General features: G+C 31.2%; 2 protein-coding genes and 2 pseudogenes across 4 annotated transcripts; 2 read left to right on the plus strand and 2 right to left on the minus strand.

The window, feature by feature from the left end:
• Positions 1–2775: 2775 nt before the first annotated feature.
• On the minus strand, positions 2776–4198 carry LOC106799558 (pto-interacting protein 1-like). Its single transcript, XM_014778453.1, has 4 exons — positions 4121–4198; positions 3637–3724; positions 2981–3226; positions 2776–2906 (listed from the first exon to the last, which is right to left on the minus strand). Exons 1-4 carry the CDS (start codon positions 4196–4198, stop codon positions 2776–2778), a joined length of 543 nt encoding a protein of 180 aa, XP_014633939.1.
• Positions 4199–4257: 59 nt separating this feature from the next.
• On the plus strand, positions 4258–4780 carry LOC102666114 (small ribosomal subunit biogenesis GTPase RsgA 1, mitochondrial-like; annotated as a pseudogene).
• A 3811-nt stretch (positions 4781–8591) lies between these two features.
• Positions 8592–12548, minus strand: LOC100799996 (protein YIF1B). Of its 3 annotated transcripts, none has more exons than XM_003531855.5 (5): positions 12323–12548; positions 11341–11528; positions 10681–10779; positions 10419–10570; positions 8592–9071 (listed from the first exon to the last, which is right to left on the minus strand). In XM_003531855.5, exons 2-5 carry the CDS (start codon positions 11521–11523, stop codon positions 8684–8686), a joined length of 822 nt encoding a protein of 273 aa, XP_003531903.1. In that variant the 5' UTR covers positions 11524–11528; positions 12323–12548; the 3' UTR covers positions 8592–8683. The 3 variants fall into 3 exon arrangements, with proteins under 3 accessions (XP_003531903.1, XP_025985504.1, XP_006585829.1); XM_026129719.2 differs by having other exon boundaries at positions 12453–12472; XM_006585766.4 differs by having other exon boundaries at positions 12211–12328.
• Positions 12549–13985: 1437 nt separating this feature from the next.
• LOC100789940 (40S ribosomal protein S20-like) lies at positions 13986–15668 on the plus strand (annotated as a pseudogene).
• Positions 15669–25264: the final 9596 nt, after the last annotated feature.

Here is a 25264-nt window from a genome sequence, read left to right on the forward strand (position 1 = left end):
ATCTGCAACATGCAAAATCTAAGACGATTAAACACAAACCGTCGTAGTATGTTTGAAAAACTTAAAATAACTTTTTTGAGCTTGGCTTTCTACAACGGTTATTCTTATGACCGTCTTAGTTTCTCTACCATTCTAAGAGAGTTATTAAATAACCGTCTTAGATAGTTTTTTTTGGTATTTTTTTTGTTCTTTTATGGTTTTTTTGCGTGATCTCTGGTAGCTTTAAAAGCTCTTGCTTTTAATTAGAACACACAATTTCAACAATTATAAAATGATTTAATTACATAGTAAACACACAATTTAAACAATTATAAAATCATTTCAACAATTATAAAATCATTTAATTACATAATACTCATAGGACCATTGTACAATTTCTAAGGTTCATGGCATGTATGTAATAAGTAATGGTTGAAACACTATACAGCACATCAACATGTACAATAAATGATATTTTAACAACGATATTTTCTACCTAATAGTACAGTGTTCATGTCTGTGCATCACATTGAGTATACCCTGATTCAGAATGAACTTGCCTATAGCCTTTTCATAAAGGTTGATTCTTTTGCCAAATTTTTCCTCATTGCCTGTAGCATTGTTTTTGTAAGAAAACAAATTGAAGTGTGATTCCAGGTGACATGTTCAATTCCGAATTGCACTTTTATAAAAACCTAAAACTGTGAAAATGGTGATGATAAGAGAGGTCAATGAGGAGGGTTCAATCCATTTACTATCACAATGGAAACTTTAAATTATAGTGATGACAAGTAAAGAATTAACTTTACAAATATCTCAGCTATAGATAGTGCAACATGATGTGGATAAGAGGTCTATTTGCAAATCCTATTGTTGAACTAAAATATAGAAATGGTAGCTAGACTAGATGGGAAATATTCTTAGTAAAGAAAGATTTGTTATGTCATATTATTAATTAAGCACTTTGTATTGATTTTTAAATTGTGTAGGACCAGACCAGAATATCCTTGAGATCAATATAAAGGGAGGGGTCCTTGTTCCTATCATGGATGAGTTCAGCTAGCTCAGGAACATACTTTGCTAAAAATAAATAGTTGTATTAATGATTAATTTAATTAGAATAATTGACAAAAAATGACTTGTGAAGAAAAAGGTATTTCAAATCCATGACAGGATGCCATGTGGAAGCTAAACTCGCTCCCATGAACATGCCCTACTCGTCTCTTACATTTGGACACCTAGCTATGTATATACTAGAATTGTTGTGAAAATTCACTTGAAGCCTCATCAGCACAATTATTCAAATAGTTTCAGAATATTTTTTATGGACCCAAATCACACAATATTGCTTCATTAAATCCAAATATTTCTAGAATGAGAATAATAAATGTCTGGTTTGATATTAAGGTGAAATTCCACCAAGAATCTACATAAATCACCTTTAATCTTTTCTAACGTCCATGTATTTTTATGAACTTTGAAAGCAAGAAAATTAGCAATTTATATCGACGAATTATTTCTAACGTCCATGTACTTAATTAGATTTCTAAGAGCCAGATGTCATGGCGTCCAACAATGATCACTTTTATATGAGATTGTGATGGAAAAATATTATCTTTATCTTTAATCGTAGTAAAAACGTCCCATAAACCTTGTAGTTAGAAATAGGATATGGTTTGTTGGTAATTTTTGGGTCATTAAACTTACACTACTACAAAAAAGAATTTCAAAGACGATTATAACATCTTTTTCACGAAGATTTTGAACTGTTTTTGAAGTCATCGTCGTGGAAAGTTCATACTTTTCACGACGATTTTGAACTGACTTAGGATCTCAAATTCTACATTAGTTTTTTTATAAAAATAATCTTACAATTTTTTTTCTTTTAAAAGTGTAAAAAAAATAAGGATTTGATATATTATTCTGATTTATAATTTGATACAAATAAATTAACGATTTAAATAATTTGATAGAAATTTGAGATTTATATACTCTGATTAGACATAACAAGAAGGTTTTATAATTTATTGTCAATCAAATATAAAAGGTGTACAGGGAAGATATATAGAAAATAAGAATTGTGCTCATACCGAAGTTTGCCCTTGTAGTTGCAGGAATATTGGTTACCAACCTATACATTTAACAATGAAAAAGAATTTCAATTCGTAATTTGTTAATAAAATTAAAAGATAAATGTTTTTACATAGTAACAATGCCACATAATTTCCAAATCTAGAATGTCAAACTAATAAATCAATTATAAGAGATGGGAATTAACAAGAATAAAGCTTTCAAGGGAAAATATTTAATGTTATTTTTTATCTACAGAATATTCATTGTCTATGTCATGAAAAAATATTGATGATGAAAACATGGTTAGTGTATAATTACTATGTTCTTCTATTCAACTTTTTTGTGTCTAACTATTTCATTGTAATAAAGTAATAATTAACCCCTCAAGTATCTAATCACAAAATAATTGGATGACATAGGATATCCACAATTATAATAAAGTTGCATATATAATGAAGAAATTAATGGGGTGTGTAAGATCTTTTCATGTTGTTTTCATCCCATTAGTAAAAATTAAAAGATTAGTGGGTGAACATGTGGATTAAAAATGAAAAACATCTTATTGATGGTATAATTTCAAAACTGTTAAGTTTCATTTCCAAAAATGATGTTGTTCTCAAAATCAGCCAGCATTGATCTTAATTAAAATTGCAATAATAAAGTTTGAATATATTTGTATAACATGCAGAAAAAGAGAGATAGATAATGCAATATAAGTCATGACTAACCATGTAGAATATTGTGAAGGGATCCTTTAGGAGCATACTCATAGGCAAGAGCACGGAAAGAACCATCCACATAATAGTTAACAAGCTCAACAACATTTTCATGCTTTAGCCTTGATACGATGGAGACTTGTACAAGATGGGAATCAGAAGTACTGAATAAAAGCATATTCCCTTTTACAGTCTTATCATTAAAAGTTTACAATAGCAATTGAACCAAACCTGAGAAAGAAATTCTTGTTTTGTCTGATTACTAGAATCTAACTTTTTGATTACTACTTCTTGATATACTTTCCCATATGCACCCTCACCAATGAAATATTTTGAGCCAAAATAATTTGTCAAAGACTTCAATTCATCTACTATGACGGAAGGGACAACATTAGGTTGAAAATTTACAGTCTGAGGAGCAGTTACTGTTGTGTGTCTTCCATGATAACTGGGGTTCCCTACATTGTATTAACAAAATTAAGGTCGAACGAAAGTGGAGCCAAAATGAAAACAGAGTTATGAAGTGCTAACAAAAGTATAAATATACAATTAATACTACTACAATCACTTAAACTAGAAAACTGGATGAAGCACTAAATGTAGACTTAGTATAGGCCATTTTCAAAACAGCTCAATTTAGAAGGTGATCACTTGAGAATGACACAAAAAAAAAAATATAAGAAACGCATGAAAAGCCAATGACTGCAAGATCAAATTGTAACTGTATAAGAATTTGTACAGATTGTAGACACAACATGAACCTTGCGTTTCGAATCATGTCATTGACTTGTATGAAATTAAATGTAATAATTAAGAATCATAAAACAAAATTTTAAAGATGGAAAAAAGACTAGAAATGATGGATTACCAGTAGGAAAGCTTTGCATGAAAGGTCCTCTGTTAGCAATTGTAACACTATCATCTTCTTTGTAGAAGAAAAATAACCCCTCAAGTATCTAATCACAAAATAATGTACTTTGAGTCTAATAGAGTAGTATACTAACGTTCTTATGCATAATTTTCAGTTGGCAAAATTAGTAATGAAAGCTAACGTTTGTAGGCCTACTAACTAAAATGCCCTAAGAAGCCCACAATTTGAACACGGTAGAAGATTAGAAACTAACTAACCTTTTTGTCAAAGTATTGGAAAAGCAGTGAAAGGAACAAAGGAAGAAACTCCACCAATTCTCAACACAATCCTTGGCAGCTAGAGGTTGTTGGCAACTGCTTGAGTGAAGTATTTGTATATATATCCAAAATGCGAAATACATGATGGCATTGATGACCTGAATAATGAGAAAATTTAGTCATGCTCTCAATAAATAACTTGAAAAATAGTATAGCAAACAGACTGTGACATCAAAAGTGTATAACTCCATAACAAAAAATGGACTCCAACAAACTGTGACCTCAAAAGTGTATAACTCCATAACACAAAATTAGTTTCAATTCCATACAGTGATTCATTTTCTCCATTTCCAATTTTTCCATGTCGTTCGCATCATCATTCTCCATGCTCCGGCATCGCGCGACGGTGGCATCCACTTCCCCTCTCCTCCTTCGTCGCTTTTGCTGCCTCCCAATGATTGCCACCAGACACCAACAACAACAAAACCCTAATAAACAAGTTGTTGCCCCGAGCCGCAAGCTCCTGAAGGCGAAACAAACACTAAAAGAGTATTCCTCTCTAGCCCTTGTCCTCTCCCTCAACGAAAGCCCTCCTCTGACGGAATCCCAGGCCATTGGCGTGGTGGCGGCGTCGTAGGCCAACTTCATTCGTGTCATTGTCCCCAAAAATGACAAACCTTCTAGAAGCTTCCACGGGGTGGAGGGTGCTGCTGAAGAAGATTAAACGGAGGGTGATGGTCGGGGACAAGGTTCTTGTGGGGTCCATCGATTGGGTTAACCGGAGGGGCATGATCGAGAATGTCTTCCACCGAACCTTCAATATTCTCAACCCTCCCGTTGTTAACGTCGACCAACTTGTCAACGCCAACACTAAACGAGCATAAGCAGAGGGTGAGTGAGTGAGGGCAACACGAGGGTTAGCGAGTGAGTGAGTGAATGAACGGACTGAAATGAAAAAAATGAACACACCAACAACGACGGTTTTTGCATTGTGGTTCATTTTTTATATTTACAAATTTATCATAGCATTTCATTTTAAAGTGATTTCTTTCAAAAACTATCGTCGTTCATTTCCTTTTATTTACAAATTTGTCACTATATTTTATTTTAAGATCGTTTCAAAGCAACGATCATCGATTTAACGTCGTAAAATACTATTTTATTTTAAGTTCTGTTAAAGCGAGCCCTTGAGGGAACAATATAATTACTTATCATAATATTACATATGACTTGTTATGGTTCCTTATGAGTCAACAACTTGATGATTGGGTATAAGAGACTTAAAGCTGAATGGAAAAGAAGAGGAAGAAAGAAAAGTGGCGGGTTCCAATTCCTTCAATAACAAACTAACCTTTGTGCATAAAAATGTGTATATATTTGTATATTTTTAAAAAAAAATAAGAAGAATATACCCTATATATTGTATTGGAGTGGTAAAATAATTTTATTTTCAAAACAAAAGAACAATTTATACAGAGAAAATATTATAATTCCACAAATTTTACACTAGTATAACACAGATTGAAGGCACTCATGTATTAGTGTGTAACGGTAGATACAAATGGTACATGCCAAACAGCACAACACTATAACTTGAGACTGAGAATCATTGACCGATTCTAGCGTGCAAGACTATCTCAGGTATTGCACGGTGAAAAAGGAATTTTAGGTCATTCAATATAGTAGCAAATTGGTTAATGGTATAGATTTTTCGGGTGTAAGGTACAAACAAACTACTAAATAAGAAGTTTTTTTTTTTTCTTAAGTGATAGCGCATACGGGTTCGATCCTACTACATTCCTATTGGAAGAAGTTTTTGGTTTTTTTTAAAGGGTTTTTCATTTTTATTTATTTTGGTTAAAAGAAAAACAAGTTGAACTACACCATCTTAGATTCGAACACAACTACCAATAGCACCACATTATGATCACTTAATGTTTATAATAAATTAATAACTATATAGAGAAATGCTTTTATTAAAACAAAATATGTAGAAAAATGCTAGCCACACTCTAGCATTTCTCCAAGTACATGTATTATTAAATGTGCCTAATTGCACAAAAATATGATTATATTATTTTGGTAATCTATTTTTCAAATAATTAGAAAATTTGAGTAAATTAATTTTAATCAACTTAATAAATTTTTTAAATCATTTTTAATATATATATATATATATATATATATTGTTTTAATTTAATTTATATTATTAAAATAAATTATTATAATTTAATTAATTGCTAATTAATATGTATTTGAGGACATTATTTGTTATTCTTAGGGGTGTTTAGAGTATGAGTCATTTACGAACTCGATTTGACCTAAATTAGTCCAAACATTTTGGATAGAGTTTTTAGGGTTTGTTTAGTTTAAAGGAATGAAACGAGTGTAAAAGTAAATTGAGATGAAAAGAAGTGAAACATTTGAATTAAAGTAAAATGTATAAGTATGATATCGCCACCCATTTTTGAAACTTTCATCTCAAATGCACCTAAGTGGGATTAAACCAAACACTACCTTAGTATTTGGACAAAACTCAACCCAACCCATTCAAACTGTTCATGTACAGGTTCGGTGGCATTTTAATTTTAAAACCCATTGACCTGCTTATTAATATTATTATATTTTTTTAAAATTAAAAAACAAATATTATTATTACATCTCTATAAATTTCTTTAAGTATCTTGTGTAAGGTTAAAAAAGATTTTGAGGATGAGATGAAAGCTCATGTTGCATATGATGTTACATATTAATTGAACGATATACTAGGCGTAGGTGCTAAAATTGTCCTGTGTTGAAGACTGAGACGTGTCATACGAAATATGTGAGTACGTGACCGAGAGGGTACTCAGTTTGGAGGCACTAAGTGTTTTCTCGCCCTGATGCGAGTACTTTATCTGGTATATGAACAAGTTGGTTTGATTTGGGTTTTAAAAAATTACACGAACCCAACCCACAATATTATACTCGAGTGCAACAATTTTTTTCTTCAAGTATTTCATAGAAGTGCATATCAAAGACTCAATAATTTCATAGATTAAAATAGTTTTGGTTATGCTAAAAATCACAAATATCATTCACTAGATAAACCCTACTCAAGACCATTATCGATAGGGATGGATGTAAGTTAAGTCGTCCGTTGAAGGCCTATGACACAACTAGTTTAAGACTTGATTCCACTCGGCTCGTTTAGCAAAAATGTCAAGCTTATGCTTTTTAAAAAGCTTTTTTTTAGTTAAATAGGTCAAACCATAAGACTTACTTAGCAACAATATTTTTTAATAAAAATATTACTATTAATATGATACAATAATATAATTATTTTAATGAAATTACAAAATCATTTTAGTAGTTTGATGATTTGAATCATTTTAATGTTTGTAATATGTTAATTCCTATATAAGTATAGATGGATGGCAGGAATAAGACTTTGGTAGTCTGTTACATGTAATGTTTGTAGGCATATTTTGTCTTAATTTGAAATCCTATAAAAGTATTTTTTATTTATAAATCGTATAAAATAACTTTAAATAATTTCATAAATAAATATTTTGTAGAATGATATTTATATTATGTGATTAAAATTTTTATGCTAAAACTTAATTTAAATCTAATTACTAAATATATTTATTATAAAATAATATTTTGACTCTATGTTTAATAATTTTATATACAAAATTTTTATTGATTAGTATTTATACAATATTTTTGTTGACTCTATATATGTCTTCTAGAAAATACTATTTAATTTTATGAACATGTGTGTTTTGAACATAGGCAAAAATAAGAATGACCCCATACGAATGTACAAGTATCTTATTAGTTTTAAAATAATAATAATAATAAGAATAAAAATAAAAATAATAATAAATGGGTCCTTCAAGAAAAGAAAAAATCAACAAGTCAACATCGGAATAAGAATTAAAACACGTGACTCGTACCAAAATACTAAAAGATCCTAACACATATTGTTTGAGTTGGTTTTGATCAAATTAAGTTTGTGAGTGATTTGTACATGTGAACACTCTTAAGAATAATAAATGATATCCTCAAACACATTCTAATTAGAGATTAATTAAATATAAGAATTTTTTATAATATATATTATATTGAAAAGATGTACATATAAAAAACTTTTGATTTTAAAAATTTTAAGAATTCATTAGGTTGATCAAAATTAATTTACTGGAAATCTCTAAATAGTTTTAAAAAATTACCAAAAGATTATAAATTATATTTAAGTGCAATTAAGCACATTTAATAATATATATAGTTCTTGTAAACATTAAGTGATAGTAAATTTGATAATGGAGTGGTTATATTCACGTCCAAATTTTATTGGTAACTGGGTTCGAATCCAAGATAGTATAGTAGTGTGCTTGTTTTTTTAACCAAAATCAATAAATAAAAGCAAAAAGCCTTAAAAAAAAACTGAAAACTTCTTCCAGTAAGATCGAACCGCGTGCGCTATCACTTATTTATTCAGTACTTTGTTAGTAAGTTACATCCGAACAATCTCTGTCATTAACCAAATTTGCTATTATATCCAACGGCATAAAAATCTTTTTGCACTGTGCAAGACCTGAGATGGTTTTGCTGGCTAGAATCCGTCGAGAACCATTATCAAAAGTGACCCATAAAAAAACCCAACTTAATGGTGAGTCAGGGTAATCGTCCATGCAGAAAATAAAGTACTAAAAAAAACAGAAGCCCATGTATTACTGTTCTCCAAAGTTAACCAAAAAAAATCACCAAGTGCTTCCAAGTACAGTGTAAATGCTATCACTCTATATTAGCCAATTGACAGTAATGTTTCCAAGCCATGTGAACAATGGGAACTGAGCCAAAGCAATGAGGAGCAAGAGATAGTGGTGTTTGCTTGAATCATAACTCCTAACTTCTGCAAAAAGGACTCTCTTCATTGTTTTAACCAAGTACACTGCCATACATAAGCAGGTCCACAGCATCAGAAAGTAGTAGGAGTAACTCCATATTATTCTTCCAGAAACAGCCAAACACAAGCCAGGAAAAGTGTACCCGGCGTACGCTATAATGTCCAATAGAGGTGCTTCCCCACTGCCTAATGAAAGTAAAGTAACTTTAAGCAGTGCTGTTTGCATAAACCAACCAACCAATCCCTTGATAAATAACCAGTTCAAAGCTTCAGGACTAAACCTGCCCACAACACACACAGCATGTTAAGAAACTATGACAAACTAGAAAGCTGTGGAGATGGAACAAAAATGAGAACTATAAATCAAACTCAATTCTTAGTGAAACTTGCCAAAGTTAAGCTATGGAATTATCAAAATAACAATCATGAAAATGAAGCTAGCAATGTCCTAAGTCTTAACGTATAAGATCATTGCATGCCTGACTTCCAATTAAGTTTCATATATTTTAGTTGTAAACACAAGAAAAAAGATAAACTTTGGACTTGAATAATTGAATTTAAAAAAAAAAAAAGACCCATTATAAACGCCCATACAAAAGGGAGGTTCCATTGTTCAACTCTGTTACTAGTAATATACCGTACGTGTTTTTTATAGCACAAGGTAAATAACCGTTTGTATTTGCCTTGCCACCACCAGTCCACCACACAGAGAAGCACAAATTTTTTATACAAAATGAATTACCAACTCTTCGTCACAGAGTAAATAAACTTCATAGGAAAGCACTGTGTCAGGTTCCAATTGCGTATGGGATAGTCTCACATTGAAAGTAGGGGATTTCAAAGTGGGGTTTATATAGCCTTGGGCTCTCCAGCTACAACAACTAGCTTTTGTGACAAGGTTCTTATCAATTGGTATCAAAGCTTCTCACCAAGTCTCTCAATTGCAAATAAATGGCATGGTTGGTGACATTATCATTGCAGTGTTCACCTAGGACTAGTGCACAGCCAACCCGCATGGGCGTCAGGGATGTAGAGCATGCTGGGATATTAGGATCTAATTGCAAGGCATGGGACTTGAGTTCCACATTGAAAGTATGGGATTCTAGTGTGAGGATTTTAAGGCCTTGGGCTTTCCAACTACAGCAACTAACTTTTGTGATGTGTTTCTCCCAAGGTTCTTATCAAGCTGACAAATTAGAAAGAGGAAAACAGATTTATCTATTCCTTTGCAATTTCTCCTGATCAAGGACAGTAGCAATAGTTTGCAACTTAGTTACTACAAAGAGCATTTTCATGATCCTTAGGTCACTTTTGCAAAAGCCACTCTCAATAACATGTTTCAGAATGAAACGGAAATTTATTCAGCTAAAAACTTATGCTAAGTACCAATCATGATGAGAAAGTATGCAAATCTAGGATGCATCCAATATAAGTAAAAAAAATATATAAGGTAAGCTGAAAAGTTCCCTGATATGCAATGCAACTTACTGATGCACAAAAGAAAAAGTAATAAAACAACTGTACAAAAAGGGGAATACTTTTATACAAACTTTTAAATTTGAGGAAAATAACTATAATAACCTTTGTACTACACTATAGAATTAAGATTAAGGAAATATTATACTTACTTTCCACGAAGACCCAATGAGATGCCAGCAAGAACAACATAGGTACCAAATGCCATTAATGGAATGTACAAGTCAGGAGCATTTATGTCATAAATTGGAGGTTTATAAGAGAGCCTACCTCCCACTGGTTCAGTAATCCTAGTCCAATGACCCTGAACACGAGAATAAAAAGATAAGGGCAAGCAAGAAGATACAATAAGATAATGAAATGAAAAAATCCAACTAGATAAATGTGAAAAAGGGTGACATTATTGCTGCTTACCCGGTGCAAGAATGGGAACAGCACGACCTTTAACTTGTTCTTAACATAGTGGTCATTCACTTGAAAGTAGTATTGGGGATCAGAGAAATACCGGCTTATCTGTAGTTGAAAAGATAAAGTTATTTAACAAAAAAGGAAAAGTTAAATTCACACCTAGAGATAATATCAATAATTAAGTTAAACAAGATAATGAAGGCAATTTAAAATCATATTCCAGCTGTGTGGGTTTTCCCCTCCATAATCAGTGGAACCTTACCTTATTGACATGTAAGCATTATTGAAGCGAACGTATATGCCATATGTGAAATAGATTCAAAAGTGAATTACAGAACATTTCAAATTTCCTAAGAAAAAGATTAAATGAGAACACCAAATATTAAAATGCTAAGTTGTATGGTAAAATAGTTTCTGATAATCAATAAATAAGCACTGATCAAATGATATATCAAACAGCTTAGAAACACGGGATTGAAGAGGTTCTCAGCTTTTTCGTAATAAGCAGTTTTCCACACACAACTCAAACACCATGAGTAAGACAATGAAAAAAAAAATTAATCATACAAAAAAAAAGAGAAACAGAAAAAGATCTAATATTATCAGCCAATAATTTGCATGTTAAATTAAATGAGCCAATAAAAAAAATCATAGAATGATACATACATTGCTTTGGACGTACTCAGAGCTTGATCCTAATATTTTTTCTCCATACGCACCCAATCCACCTCGAATGAGTCCTGAACCAGAAGAATTAAATGCATTCCCGAACAGATTAGGTTGCGAGCTCATTGGAGGTTGAGGATGATGCTGAGGTACCCCCGGTGGCATACCAATATTAGTATACATTCTTACTGCCACAATAGAAGACATTTATAACCAATCAGAATTCAGAAATAACATTTTCTAGGTTCTAGTGAGATATTAAAAACTACAACCACAATTTCGGCCACGACATCAAGGTTTTTAGACTTTGCAACCACAATTGTGGTGGCTTCGGCCACATTTGTCCGAAATTTCCCACAATGCGATGAAACCGTGATTGCAACCGCAATTTAAAATCATGATTGGACCTAAGGGGAAAGGGAAAAATGGGAATGTGGGGATTGAAGTTAAACCCCACTACTACATATAACCAGAGCCGCCTAAAGAGTATGAGATATAACCACTTGATTCACTATGGTGTAATTAGAAACAACTTAAATAGGCAGAAATCAACAAAAACACAGATGAAATAAAACTCTCATCACATGAAGAAATCATCCAACTAAAACATAATCAGGTAAAGTAATACCAAGAAATGATCCATTTCAGTTCAGAAGTAAAGATGACAATGTACTAATTTCATTTTCATATTATTTACCCAATGCTCCACGGGGGTTTAAGAAAGAACAACACGAAAGTTCTAATTACTTCACTAATACATACAAACATAAAGAAGGTAGAGAAAATGGGGATTGTTAATACCCGTTTGAAAAAAAAAAAAAAACTAAAACTAAAACTAAAACCAGAACGTTAAGCAAATCAGGGAACAACCCAATAGCAAAGAAGTGTAACAGAGTCAAAATTTGTAAGCTTTAAAGCAAACAAAGGCGCGCCAGAGAAATAAAGCGATCTATGATTGAAATGAGGAGAAGGAAAATAAAACCTGAGTAGAGAGAAAGAGAGAGGGGAAGAGTCAAAAAGAGAAACGCGGTTCGGAGATGAATTGAAGAAGGAAGCAAGAGAAGAGACAAAGATCTCGCTCGCTGAAAGTGAAAGCGTTAAGCAAACTCAACTGAAATTAAATTCAAAGCTTTTCTTCCCTTTCTCAATCCGCACCGTTTTGCTGCTCTCTTCTCCAATCTTCTCACCCAAGATATGTCAAGATACATACTACCATTTTTTGTAACGTAAACTACTATCTTGTCTTATTTTGAATAAATAATAATAATTAATAACAAATAAGTTTTAGAAATAGAAAATGGGTTTAATAGAAAGAAAAAAAAAAACAGATCAAGATTTTAATGAAAATAATGATAACTTTCATTGCAACTTTAGTAATTTGCATGTCATAACTTTTAAAAAATAATAATAGAGGTATTAATATTTTTACACCAGTGAAAAATCTATTAATTTATGTACATAATCTTAAATAAGAATAATTTTGAAGTGTAAGGAGTAGATTAAAAAAATATTATAAAAAAAGTACCAACAAAAAATCATCAAATATTTTCTCATTTTCTATTTGTTTTCCTTTTTTTTTCTTTTTTTCTTACTTATTTTCTATTTTTTTTCTCTCGTTGAAAAAAACGAGTGCGTCATTTAAATTACTTTCAGATAATAAAAAAGATAACAAACTTTATCATACATAAAAAAAATTATAATTAAATAATTATATAATTTTTTTACAGAGTCAAATGTATAATCCGTCTTTTCATGTATTATTCGTTACAACTTCAAGCTATTCACACTTATTTATTTATTTATTTTGCTACTAGCACTTTTTTTATTTATGAATAGGACTTGGATAAAAAAAAATTATATTCTTATCAAAGTTTTTTTTTCAAATTATAATACATGAATACTTATTTAAATTTATACTACATATATTTGTACTGAAAATGCATTCGCATGCTATTCTTTTACGAATAAACTTAAAAGTAAGGATAAAAGGAATTTATTTAAATTTTATTCTTTTCAAATTGTCTTTTTAATCAGGAAGCATTGTTGAGAGAGAGATTGAGGAGAAAAAAATACGAGAAATTGTAACAAAAAATTGTTATATATTTATGTTAGCTTTTAACACTATTTTAATAGTATTAATTTTTAAGTATTTGATAACAAAAATTTAGAAAACTATGAGGATTTAATTAAATTGCTCTACTTGGTAAAAAAAATCGTTAATATGGAATACACATTAAAAAATAATTATTAAATTTCTTTAAATAAAATAAAATACTAATTAAAACAGCCAAACGAGAAATTATTGGATGAGTTGGAGTGCAGTGGCAATAAATTAATAAATAAATATAAAGTTGAATATCAATTTCTGCACTTTCCGTTGACCAGGCAAGAGAGACATTCCATGTCATTTTAAATTGTTTAAATAAAAAAATTAGAGTTAAATGCACTTAATAAAAAAACAAAATAAAAAAATTAATAATATAAAAGTAGTGAAAAATTATTATAAGTTAGAAAAAAAATTAAAATTTAAGAAATAATTTAAAGATAAGATTATTTAATGAAACATGTACATATTAAGTGAAATAATTTTCATTATTAATAAGTTTAGATTATACATTAGAACGAAGACTAGGTGCGAATGTGAAACTCATTTTCCACCCAACGTAAGTTTAAAAAAGTTGATAATCATTTAGGTTCGTTTGATTTAACAATAAAAAAATTAAATGAACCAGATTTATTGATGGCAATCGATTTAATATGTAATAGGACAGAGATCTTCCCTTAGGAATAGGGTTCCCCTCTCCCCCTTTGGTGTAACGTTGCCCTAGCAGAGGTCGCACACAAAAGAAGGGTCTTCTATCTAGGTTTTCTATTCCATTGTACGTCAAAGCTCTCTCTTATTTCCAGATGCAACAACGACTTCTTCTTTCCTTTTTGTGCATCAACGTGAATAATGGCGACATATGCTGCAATGAAGCCCACAAAGCTCAGCTTGGAGGAGCCTCGGGAGCAGATCCACAAGTAAGGTTCACCCTTTCCTCCTTGCACGTCAAAAACCTCAAGAAGGGTAGGCCCTAATTGATTGTAGTTTTCATTTTTAAGGTTGTCACTCTCCTTAGGCTTATGTTTCGGTTTTTATGTTACTTTTAGTTTGTGCGGACTTGGTTCATGGTGCAAAGGACAAGCGGCTCAGTGTTAAGGGAACCTGTCAGGATGCCCACTAAGGCTCTTCATATCACTTCCAGGAAGTCCCTTTGTGGTGAAGGTATTTTCTCTCTTTCCTCACTTTTTATTATTATATTTGTAGTTTGGTTCACTTATCCCTTTTATTCTTTGCTTCTTATATTCCTCTTTTGATTGATGTTCGTTTTGCAATAGGGTTTGCCTCAATGTTCTTCTATGTTGCTATGTTATCTGTTGTAGTTTTGAACATGCATGCCCTTTGTATAAGGAGTAGTTTTGCAATATATCTCTTAGTTTGCAAGGTCTGGAATGTGCTAAATGGAAAATTTGGATGGAGACTTTTGAAGGAAAAAGGAAGATTAAGTTAGTTATATCATGTTTATAAATATGAATAAGGGATGATTGGGAGGTTTCATTGGTAATCTATTTCTTTGGAGACTCGGGACTCTAACTGTGTGTCTATTGAAGAGTTAAAGAATAAGACTGCAACTCATAGGCAGTGGCTTCGTTAAGGGAAACCACAGGAGTCATAGTGAAAGCGAGTCTTCACAAGGCAATTGTCTATGGACCCGAACTTGGGTGATCTATCATTTTGAAAAAGTTCTAATTGAGGGATAAAAAAGTGTTTTTGTTTCAATTTTCATTCTTTTAGTGGCAATGCGGGGCAAATTGTTTAAGTTTTATGAATAATTTTCTTAATTAATGTTTATTGAATGATATTTGGTACTTAAGTCCAAATGTTCTTCAACAAATTGTGATGTAAATAATTGTCCTATGCATGTGGTTTGTTGGATGGCTCCTCTGTCATTTGTTATCATGTGATTGATTTTATGTTACTTATGAGCATGACCATTCTTGCAGCCTGAAACATCGTAAGACTACTATTGTGGCTAAAAGCTTGAAAAATATTGTGCTTTCTTGTCTTACCCAAGTGTCTTAATTGTGTATTTGTGTGTTGTTCATACGTTTTCTTCGGAACACCAATAGTTGTGTTACTTAGCTTGTTGATTTTATTTTTGAAGTATTTTGTTCAATGAATGATATTAAGCCTTTGTGTTCATGAAACTGCTTGTTTTTCAGGTACCAACACATAGGACAGATTTGAACTTTGTGTGCACAAGAGAGTGATTGACCTCTACAGTTAAGTTTTACCACACCCCCCTACAACTCCTTCCCCCCCCCCCCCCCCCCCCCCAAAAAAAAAAAAGTGACTATGTATAGCAAATGGATCTGTAGGAAGCTAAACCACTTTTTCAACTTATTGTGGTTGCAAATGTTTAATGTGTTTATCAACAATATACATATTCATCTATATATTAGCATGTTTACATATTGTGTCAGTGTTTCCCAGGTTCCTAGTACAATGAATGTCAATGTAACTTCATTATCTTGTGTACTTGAACCACCATGTCTTAAGATTTATTTCTGAACATGGCAGGACTGATTATGATCAATAAGATGCTACCCTTTCTCCATTACATCACAAGGTTGGCACCTTTCACAGTTTCAATCTAATTCGATTGCTCGGAGTTATGTCATCTCTACCCTTAAAGAATGCATACAACTGATTAATTATGTCATTCTTCTTTTGTTAATGGAACATAGTAGTGTCAATGTTGTGCCTTATCCTCTCTTTCAGTAATCTCTTAGGTTTCCTCTCTAAAGAGTTATTCCTTTATCAACATCTGCATCCAAAAATTAAGACAGAAATAAGATATTAAACACACACACACACACACACACACACACACACACACACAGACAGCTGGAAAAGATCACTAGAAAGATACTGGAAAGATTGCTGAAAATAAGTTAGAAAGTTGGTTAAAATGGTTGTTAGTGAGGTTGGAAAGATTGGTAGAAAGTTGGCTGAAACTATCACTGGCAATGAGAAGGTTGCCAGAGAAGACCAATGGCAAAGGAGGCAAGCAGGAAAAAGGTGGAAGAAAGGCCATTTGCACAAAACCACAATTAACATTCCAAATTGAAGACTATTCCTTAGAGAGGGCCTTGAAATATGAAGATTTTTTTGCAACAAGTTGTTTCTATTAGAGATACTATTGCATAGAAGATTATAAAAAAGGCTAGATAGTTGAAAGGGGGCAGTTTCCTCTTTGGTGCAAGAGTACTCCTATGGGAAATTCTAAAGCATTGTCTTCCTTGGAATATTTGCCATCATCTCAATTAGACTGACAAAAAGTACCCTGTTAATAATTTATTGAATATCTTAATAAGCTTAGTAAGATAACTGTTGTAACCTGTTTTATGCACAAGAGCCCTATTGCATTGTTGATCCTTTAATTGGTTGTTGTTATTTCTTGCCTTTTATATAGAAAAAAAATAGACAGCACAACATATTTTCGTCATGGTTGTACTTTCCAAATCTTATAACAGAAATTCTTTTTGTATCAAAAATGGTATTTGAACAAAACGTGTCATGTTTATTTGTAGGTTAAAAAAAAGGTGAAGAATGTGGGTGCAATTTTTTTATTGGGTTAGACCTGAATTGGTTAATGACAAAGATGTTGTCATCGCGAGACATAGAAGGCACATCCCTAATCCGCAAAGTAAATTGAAGCAATGTTTTTACCATATGCAATTTTATTTGATCCATGTTTGTACCAGCATGGGATTAATTAATTGTATTAGGGCAGTTGCATATAACTGTTAAAATGAAAAATAAGCCCATTTGGATGAGCCATTATGCTGATTTGTTGATGTTATGTGATATGGTTAATTTTATAGTTAAATGGTATGTAAATATAATGCAGTTTTTAACATTTTCAGTGCCAATACTAAAATTGGTGTCTAGTTTTACTGGCAAGAATTAAATATGGCATGATGTCCTGCCCAAGAAAGAGATTCCAACCCCAGGAGCCCTGTCAAATGGTGATTGAATTTAGATTTACATGTTGGAACCAAGCCAATTTTGGAGCAGCTTTGTGATAATGAAACCAATGCACCAATTGCCTGGCCGTTTCTTAAAAAAACCCTAGAAATGATAAAACCCACCCAATTTTTAATAGATGTCCTATTTTATTTACTACTACTTACTATGTTTTTTTATATCCACTATCAATACAATTTATTATTTTGAGGTTGAATATTTAAAAAAATATATTAAAAAAATCGTGGTTGGGGAGGTTATAGTAGCAAGAGGGGATGTTTCAAAAAACTTCATTTTATTTTTCTTTTTTACAACTTAGTTGAAGAAATTCCATTTGTTTAATCATATTCTCCAACCCCCTCTCTTTTTATTTGTTCACTACGTATTATATGCAACAAAATATTATATTTTAGATCACCTCATGTATTGTAATTCATAAGTATGTAATGAACCGCTAGGATAATTGTAAATCCTTGCAAATTATATAAAGTACGAATTAAGGACATTTAGCTTGAATGCAACATATATGTAAGTATTTGGCATTGCACGGGGAGTCCAAAATACAAAAAAAAAGTATCTTTCATGGCACCTACTAGACTTTATATTGAAATCGTGGGAATATCGAAATCGATATTAATAATATATTTTTTAATATTGCCTTTTATATGCAATATTAAAGATATATTAAATGATTGCACATCCCCTTCACCAAACAAAAAATGCTCCAAAAAATATAGCGGTCGTCAATGTTTGCCATGAATACAGTCATGTCAAGTGCGTTCTGCATTTCTAATCAAGTCTCTCTTGTAATGGTTGTGTCCTTAGCAGCAGGGTCATTGTCACCTTCATTCTCACTGCCTTTTCATCAAGCTGCAATTTCATGTCATAAATTAGGACATTTATTATGTACATTATGGAGTACATGAAAGAAAAATGTGGTTGCTTTAAAATAAAATAAAAGTTAACAAATTTTAACCATAGTTGCAACATTCCTACCACTCCATACAAGAGACTCACAAATGACTCCTCTATTTGCATCCACTTTAGGACCCATAATGTTGATTTCTCACTGCAATTGTATTAATTACATTTTTTAAAACAAAAAACATATTTTATGTATTTCATTATTTGTGAAATATAACATAAATTTATACTCAATGGGTTATGTTTTTAAAAGTAACATGGATCCATGATTAGGGATTCCTCTGGCTTCCACAATATCCCAACTATCCATTCCATCAAATCCAAAAAGCAAATCTTGTGTTTCAAACACAATTTGGAGAACATTGAGCATGACATGACCCTGTTTATATATATCAATGTTGTTATTGTTAGTCAATGTACATATGATAATGTGATTAATTTGATAATTTATAAATTTGATATATAAACAAACCATGATTCTAATAGTGTCTTTATGATCATATGTGATTTGACTTGTCAGGTCACAATCCAGATGATACATTTTTTTGTCATGCATGTGTATGATCATCAGATACCAATGATCCTTATTTTGAAGGATGGGTATATATATAAAGAAAAAATAATTATCATTAAATTAATATTTAACCTGTAATAATAGTTCATTTTTGTCGTGTGCCTCATCAGCAAGACATGGTTTTAGTTGTATTGTAACATTTTGTACCCATTTGTTTTCATTTTTTATTAGTCAATGATGAGTTGCATTTAATTTATAAAAATTATTTACCAGCTTTAAGTTTGAAAACGAAGGCATCCAATCCTTCCCATAATGCTTAATGAGAGTTTCCACTAGGGTTCCATCAATTACGTCCAACTGAAATCAAAATGAAATGCCACTCTTCGGAATTAATTACATAAATTATATAAGTTAATTAATATTTGTGTTGTATTGAATAACCATATAATGTATCCTATACCGCATAAGCTGGGGGCATACACCAAACACTCCTTGTGTGGTAGAGTTTGCTATAAGCAACCTTCAAAGTCATGAATAGTATTATTTGCAACCAATTAATTATCAAATTTTCCAACTTCCAAGTTTGTGAATTATTTTTACCATGTTACAATAGGATACTTAGGGATGAAAGAACCATACAGCTCCTCCCTTATTGGCTTATTAGGACACAACGACTGAAAGTTTTGTCGTGTCCCCAAGTTGTTTCCTACCCCATACAAAATTTCGTTCCCACTAATATAAGCATTCGCAAAAATCAAACAATTATAGTAGTCAAAATCCGGTAAAATAATAACCATGAATATAAATGACTTGAACCATAACTTATGTAATTTGTATGAGTAAAAGGTGAGCCAACATACCTCGGGTCCACATTTGGATTGAAGACATATGCATAAACTTGTGTCTCCTCAAAAGTAAGATTCATGTCAATAATTGGTTTGAAGCTATAGGGCATATCTTGTACATGTAAAGCATGTTATTATTTGCAAGTATAGTTGAACAATTACAAATGTTATTATTTGCAAGACCTTAGGAATTGTATGTATGTATCCCCTACTAGAATTAGTCTGAGGCCTTTGAAAGATTCGGCTTGCCTTGCTCATGTTGCCCAAGGAAGTGCCTTTGGTGTATTGGAATTTTGGCACATTCAAAATATGTGGTTGCTTCTCAATTTTTGGCTTCTTCGAGGTCTGACTAACAGAGTTATGATGGGGGAACGACAACTTTCTAGGCGCCATTGAGGTTTCTTTATTGCTTTCGGGCTGGAGTACATGCATGTGACAAAAATTTTTATATGCAATATTTTCTATGTAAGCGTTTAGTGGCAATACATTTTTATTAAATAAATGTTTCACCTTTGCTTCCACTCCTCTAATATAGTTGCTCATAATGGCTGTTATGGGGAGAAGTCATATGTGGTCGTCACCTCATTGGGCCCTGACAGGTTCATTGTTTTGGGAGAGGAGTATCTATTATTGCTTTCCTGACCCTGGAATTTTGCCTTCACAACATTATGTTTCGGCATTGGAAAGTCATCATCATCGTCCCCTGGGATGAAGATGGTTTCTATATTTTTGAAATATGCTTTACATTTCCCATATGCTTTCTTTCTTCTACACCTTACAGTCGCCTTGGATATCGCCTTATTAGGATTTCTACAACGTAATGTTTCATCATAGGTGGAGGTATTGTGAGTCCCACTCATTGCCACATCCTTGACAACATCTTTGGCTGACTGATTGTAATCTTGTTTAACCAAGTTGCACATGGCCTTCAGCATTATTGTGTTAGTCTTTTCCATGGCATCAAGTCTCCTTTTGTTATGATTATCCATGTTTTCCATTTTTTGCCCCAAATGCTTAAGCCGAATGTCAAACATGTATAAATTGTCATAATGTAAGAGTCGTTTATCAGTTCACATTAAAAGTTAAAACATGTTTTAAACTGAGGGACAAACTGAATTGAAGTATAAGTTGTAACCTTTATTGCAGCCACCATATCATCCAGGGTTGCCCCACCAGAGATATCCCCAACCACCACTTTATCCTTTTCCACCCTGAGTGAACCCATATTGGTTGGCAATGGTACCTGGCAATGTAGTAGAAAAGGGAATTTGAAAGCAATAAACATTAATAATCAGAAATGGTGACAAAATTCCAAATACACATCTGGCTACATTCAATGGAACATTCTGTACCTCTAAAAAATGTTCTTTCCTAGCTTCACCCTTAATCCCAACTGATTTTTCAGCCTCATTGTCTCCATTCCTTGTAGTCATGTAGCAACGTTGAGTAGTAACATACACGAAGACAACAATAGCAGTATAAGGAGGTTTTTTGGTCATAAATAACATCAAACTAAATAAAGAAGCACCACTTAACTCACCCTCTGTCATCACTCTCGAGCATGTCACAATCCATGTATGTTTGATCATGTTCATAATCGATGCCCAACACCATGTAAAACTTGAAGAGTAGGTCATGGAGATCCCCTAAATTGGTTTTGAAACCGTGTTGTTTCTGTAAAGTGTAGGATGTCATATCATCCTAGCTCTTAGCATTAAAATTAGTCTTTTAACCCAAATTATATTTTACAATTTTTTAAAATGTTAACTGGGAAATCATGCATGTGTATGTAAGTGGCTAGTGATAGGTATTGGTAGTCCAATAAGGGTAGATGAATCCTTGTCAATCACTTTAAGCGTCAAACTTTATTTATCTAATAGGAAAATTCAATTTTTTTTTAATCCAGACACTATTGAACTGTATCAAAATAGAACATTCAATTTTTTTATTTGACAAAATTGGAAAATTTGAAACGTTTTTGTTTTTTTACCATAAGAAATGAAAAACAAAAATGATATAAATTTGTGACTAAATTAACAGTATCAACGTAGAAGCATTTAATACAATAGGTTCATGCATGCAGTCACTTCCAATTGGCTACAACGACAATCTACTTATGAAACAAGAAACAGAGGCTAAGTCATCTACGAGAATGACATTTTAATCTTCCATAGTTTTTGCTCCTTTGTACTGCATATATTGTAGTTGATGCTTAACTTTCCTTTGGAAACAACTGGCTTTCATGAGTTAAGAAAATACATAATAATTGAAGATGAGTATTTTGGTGCTTATCGATCTCTTAAATTTCAAGTCAACTGGATTTTGATATATACCTACTGAATTGCACCATGTTTTAATATATTTTTTGGCGGGGTTTCATTATGCTATGCTGACAATTAAGTTGGGGTAAGTGGTTCCTCTCTCTCTTTGTTTTTGGAATATACATATAGAGGGAGAAAAAAGAGAGGACGTCCTCTTAAAAGATGAGTCAAGAAGTTGATTTTAACGGTATGTTTAGGATGAACTTAGCATGTTTAATTGAGTGACCAAGCACAGGAATGATGTTTCTTTAATAGGTTGTTAGTATAAGTCTCTCAAGAAGTTATTATAACATTAGTGATCTCATGTAAATATTTCGATTCTCAAATGAGCTAATCAAGTAACAATATCTTTCGGGCATATATATATACTTGGGAGTGTTTGTCACTCGTAACTTCAATTTTAACTATTTATTGTAATTATTAAATAATTTTTTAATTATATATTTAATATGTTGTATATAGTTTTATTTAATATGTTATATATTTTTATAATATTATTTTATTTAAAATATTTTATATAATTTTTGTATATTTAATATATTTCAGTTACCAAACAAATTAAATTCAATAAGATTATTAAAAAACATCTAAATTTTAAATATACAAAATATATTAAATAAAAAATTATTGATAAATTATATAAAATATTTTAAATAAAACAATATTTAAAAATTATACAACATATATTTTTTAAAACCATATAAAAACTATATACAACATATTAAATAAAACTAATAACAAGTAAAATTAAATATATATATATATATATATATATATATATATTTAATAATTAATAAATAAAATAATTTACTAATTTTTTTAAAAAATTAAAAACAAAAAAAATGAAAATAAAAGTAAATAAAAAATGTTAAAATAAAAAAATTTAGATGTAATAATTTAAAATCTACCCCCAAATGAAAAAATCAAAAAATATTTGCATCCTTTTGGTAAAATTCCAAAATTTCACAAACAAAACTTTTCTTTCCTATTGTGTTTCTGGGACTTAAAAATCTAGCCTGAAACAAATGCCCTCTAAGTTTCTTAATTTTGCATTCGTTTCAATTTTAAAATGACATTATATCACAATTACAATATATCTAAATTATAAATCTAAAATATAAATTGCATATTCTAAATATTTATTTGTTATGGATTTATTAAGAATACTTATTATTAATTTTAATGATGACATAATTTAAATATTTAAAATATATATTTATGATGCATTATAATAATAATAATTGATTTGGACAATTGTCGACCAAGAACTATCCCTTGACCAAAGGGTTTCTCATTTCCTCTTACTCCAAGCTTTTGGTCCATTTTTTCTAAAGTTATGTCTAGGCCAAAGAAAATGGTTCTTACAAAACATACTCTCACAAATTAGTATCATATCTTGGGATGAATTGAAGTGGAAAGAGAAGATAAATAGAGACAAAAAAGAAGATAAAAAAGCGATAATAGTCTCTCAAATTTGGAGTATGTATTTTTTACTCACATTTTGTCAATAAATCTTTGCCTAGCCTTTTTTATTAAAATATAAATTGTATATTCTAAATATTTATTTGTTATGGATTTATTATGAATACTTGTTATTAATTTTAATGACCACACAATTTAAATATTTAAAATATATATTTATAATGCATTGTAATAATAATAATTGATCTTCACAGTTGTCGACCAGGAACTCTCCATTGGTCAAAGTGTTTATCATTTTGTCTTACTCCAAGCTTTTCATTCATTTTTTTCTAAAGTTATATCTAGGCCAAAGAATGGGGTTCTTACAAAACACACTCCGGTGAATTACTATCATATCTTTGGATGGATTGAAGTGGAAAGAGAAGATAAATAGAGACAGAAAAGAGGATAAAAAAGCGATAATAGTATCTCAAATTTAGAGTATGTATTTTTTACTCACATTTTGTCGACAAATCTTTGCCTAGCATTTTTTTATTAAAATATAAATTTTATATTCTAAATATTTATTTGTTATGGATTTATTAAGAATACTTATTATTAATTTTAATGCTGACATAATTTAAATATTTAAAATATATATTTATGATGCATTATAATAATAATTGATCTTGGCAGTTGTCGACCAAGAACTATCCCTTGACCAAAGGGTTTCTTGTTTCCTCTTACTCCAAGTTTTTCATCCATTTTTCTAAAGTGATGTCTAGGCCAAAGAAGAGGATTCTTACAAAACATACTCCGACAAATCACTATCATATCTTTCGATGGATTAAAGTGCAAAGAGAAAATAGAGACAGAAAAGAGGATAAAAAATCGATAATCGTCTCTCAAGTTTGGAGTATGTATTTTTTACTCACATTTTGTCATTTGATGTTCAATATAAATCTCTAAAATCAATTTACATTCATATAAATATGTATATATAAATAAGACAACCAAAAGGTAGGAACCATTTGGTTTAAAAGAGATGATAAATTTACAAAACCCATTCACATGCTCGTTGAATTTTATCGAGTTTTGGTAAACTTGTATGAAACTTGTGTAATTTTGTAAATTTTATTTTTTATATATATTTTTTAATTTTATTTATATAGAAAAGAAGCCATAAAATAAAATAAAAACATTAATTTATTTATTAAAACCTTGTTTTAAGTATGACTACTAAATTTGACCCTTTTTTACTTCTTCTTTCTTCTTTCTTTTTCTCTTTTCTTCGTATGGATACACAGTTGCAAAAAAAAATTTCCCCAACTGATGGCCATTTCAACGGTGTGCATATTTTAATTTGCAGAGTACCCAATAAAATTCACATTTGAAACGCCACAATTTCGTGTACACCTGCAACCTACATTGTGCTCGTACGCGGGCTATGGGTGCCTATAATGATCAAGACAACGGTAAAGTCTTCTATAAAAGTACTTGTCATTAGTACTCTAACACCAACTTTGTCACATGTAGACAAAGACACTAGTTCGCTGGAAAAGATATATGATGTATTGATAGCTGAAGACTCATTTCAATTGATAACTAGTCATTGTTAGCGTGTTGTGGGATTCAATATGGACTGTATGATAACTGCAACAATTTTCAAACATTGATTAGTACATGGTGATAATAATAGACTCTACATACAACACTATTTATTTAATCGGGTGACAAGCTCCAACAAATGCAGCACATTTCACAACTTTTCCAAGCTTCCATTTTGATCATTGGCAGCCCAAATTGGTCGTTAAACTACTCTGCAAACAAACCATTGACAATGGATCAT

This window comes from Glycine max, chromosome 8 (genome assembly GCF_000004515.6).
Source record: "Glycine max cultivar Williams 82 chromosome 8, Glycine_max_v4.0, whole genome shotgun sequence".
Classification (NCBI taxonomy): Eukaryota; Viridiplantae; Streptophyta; class Magnoliopsida; order Fabales; family Fabaceae; genus Glycine; species Glycine max.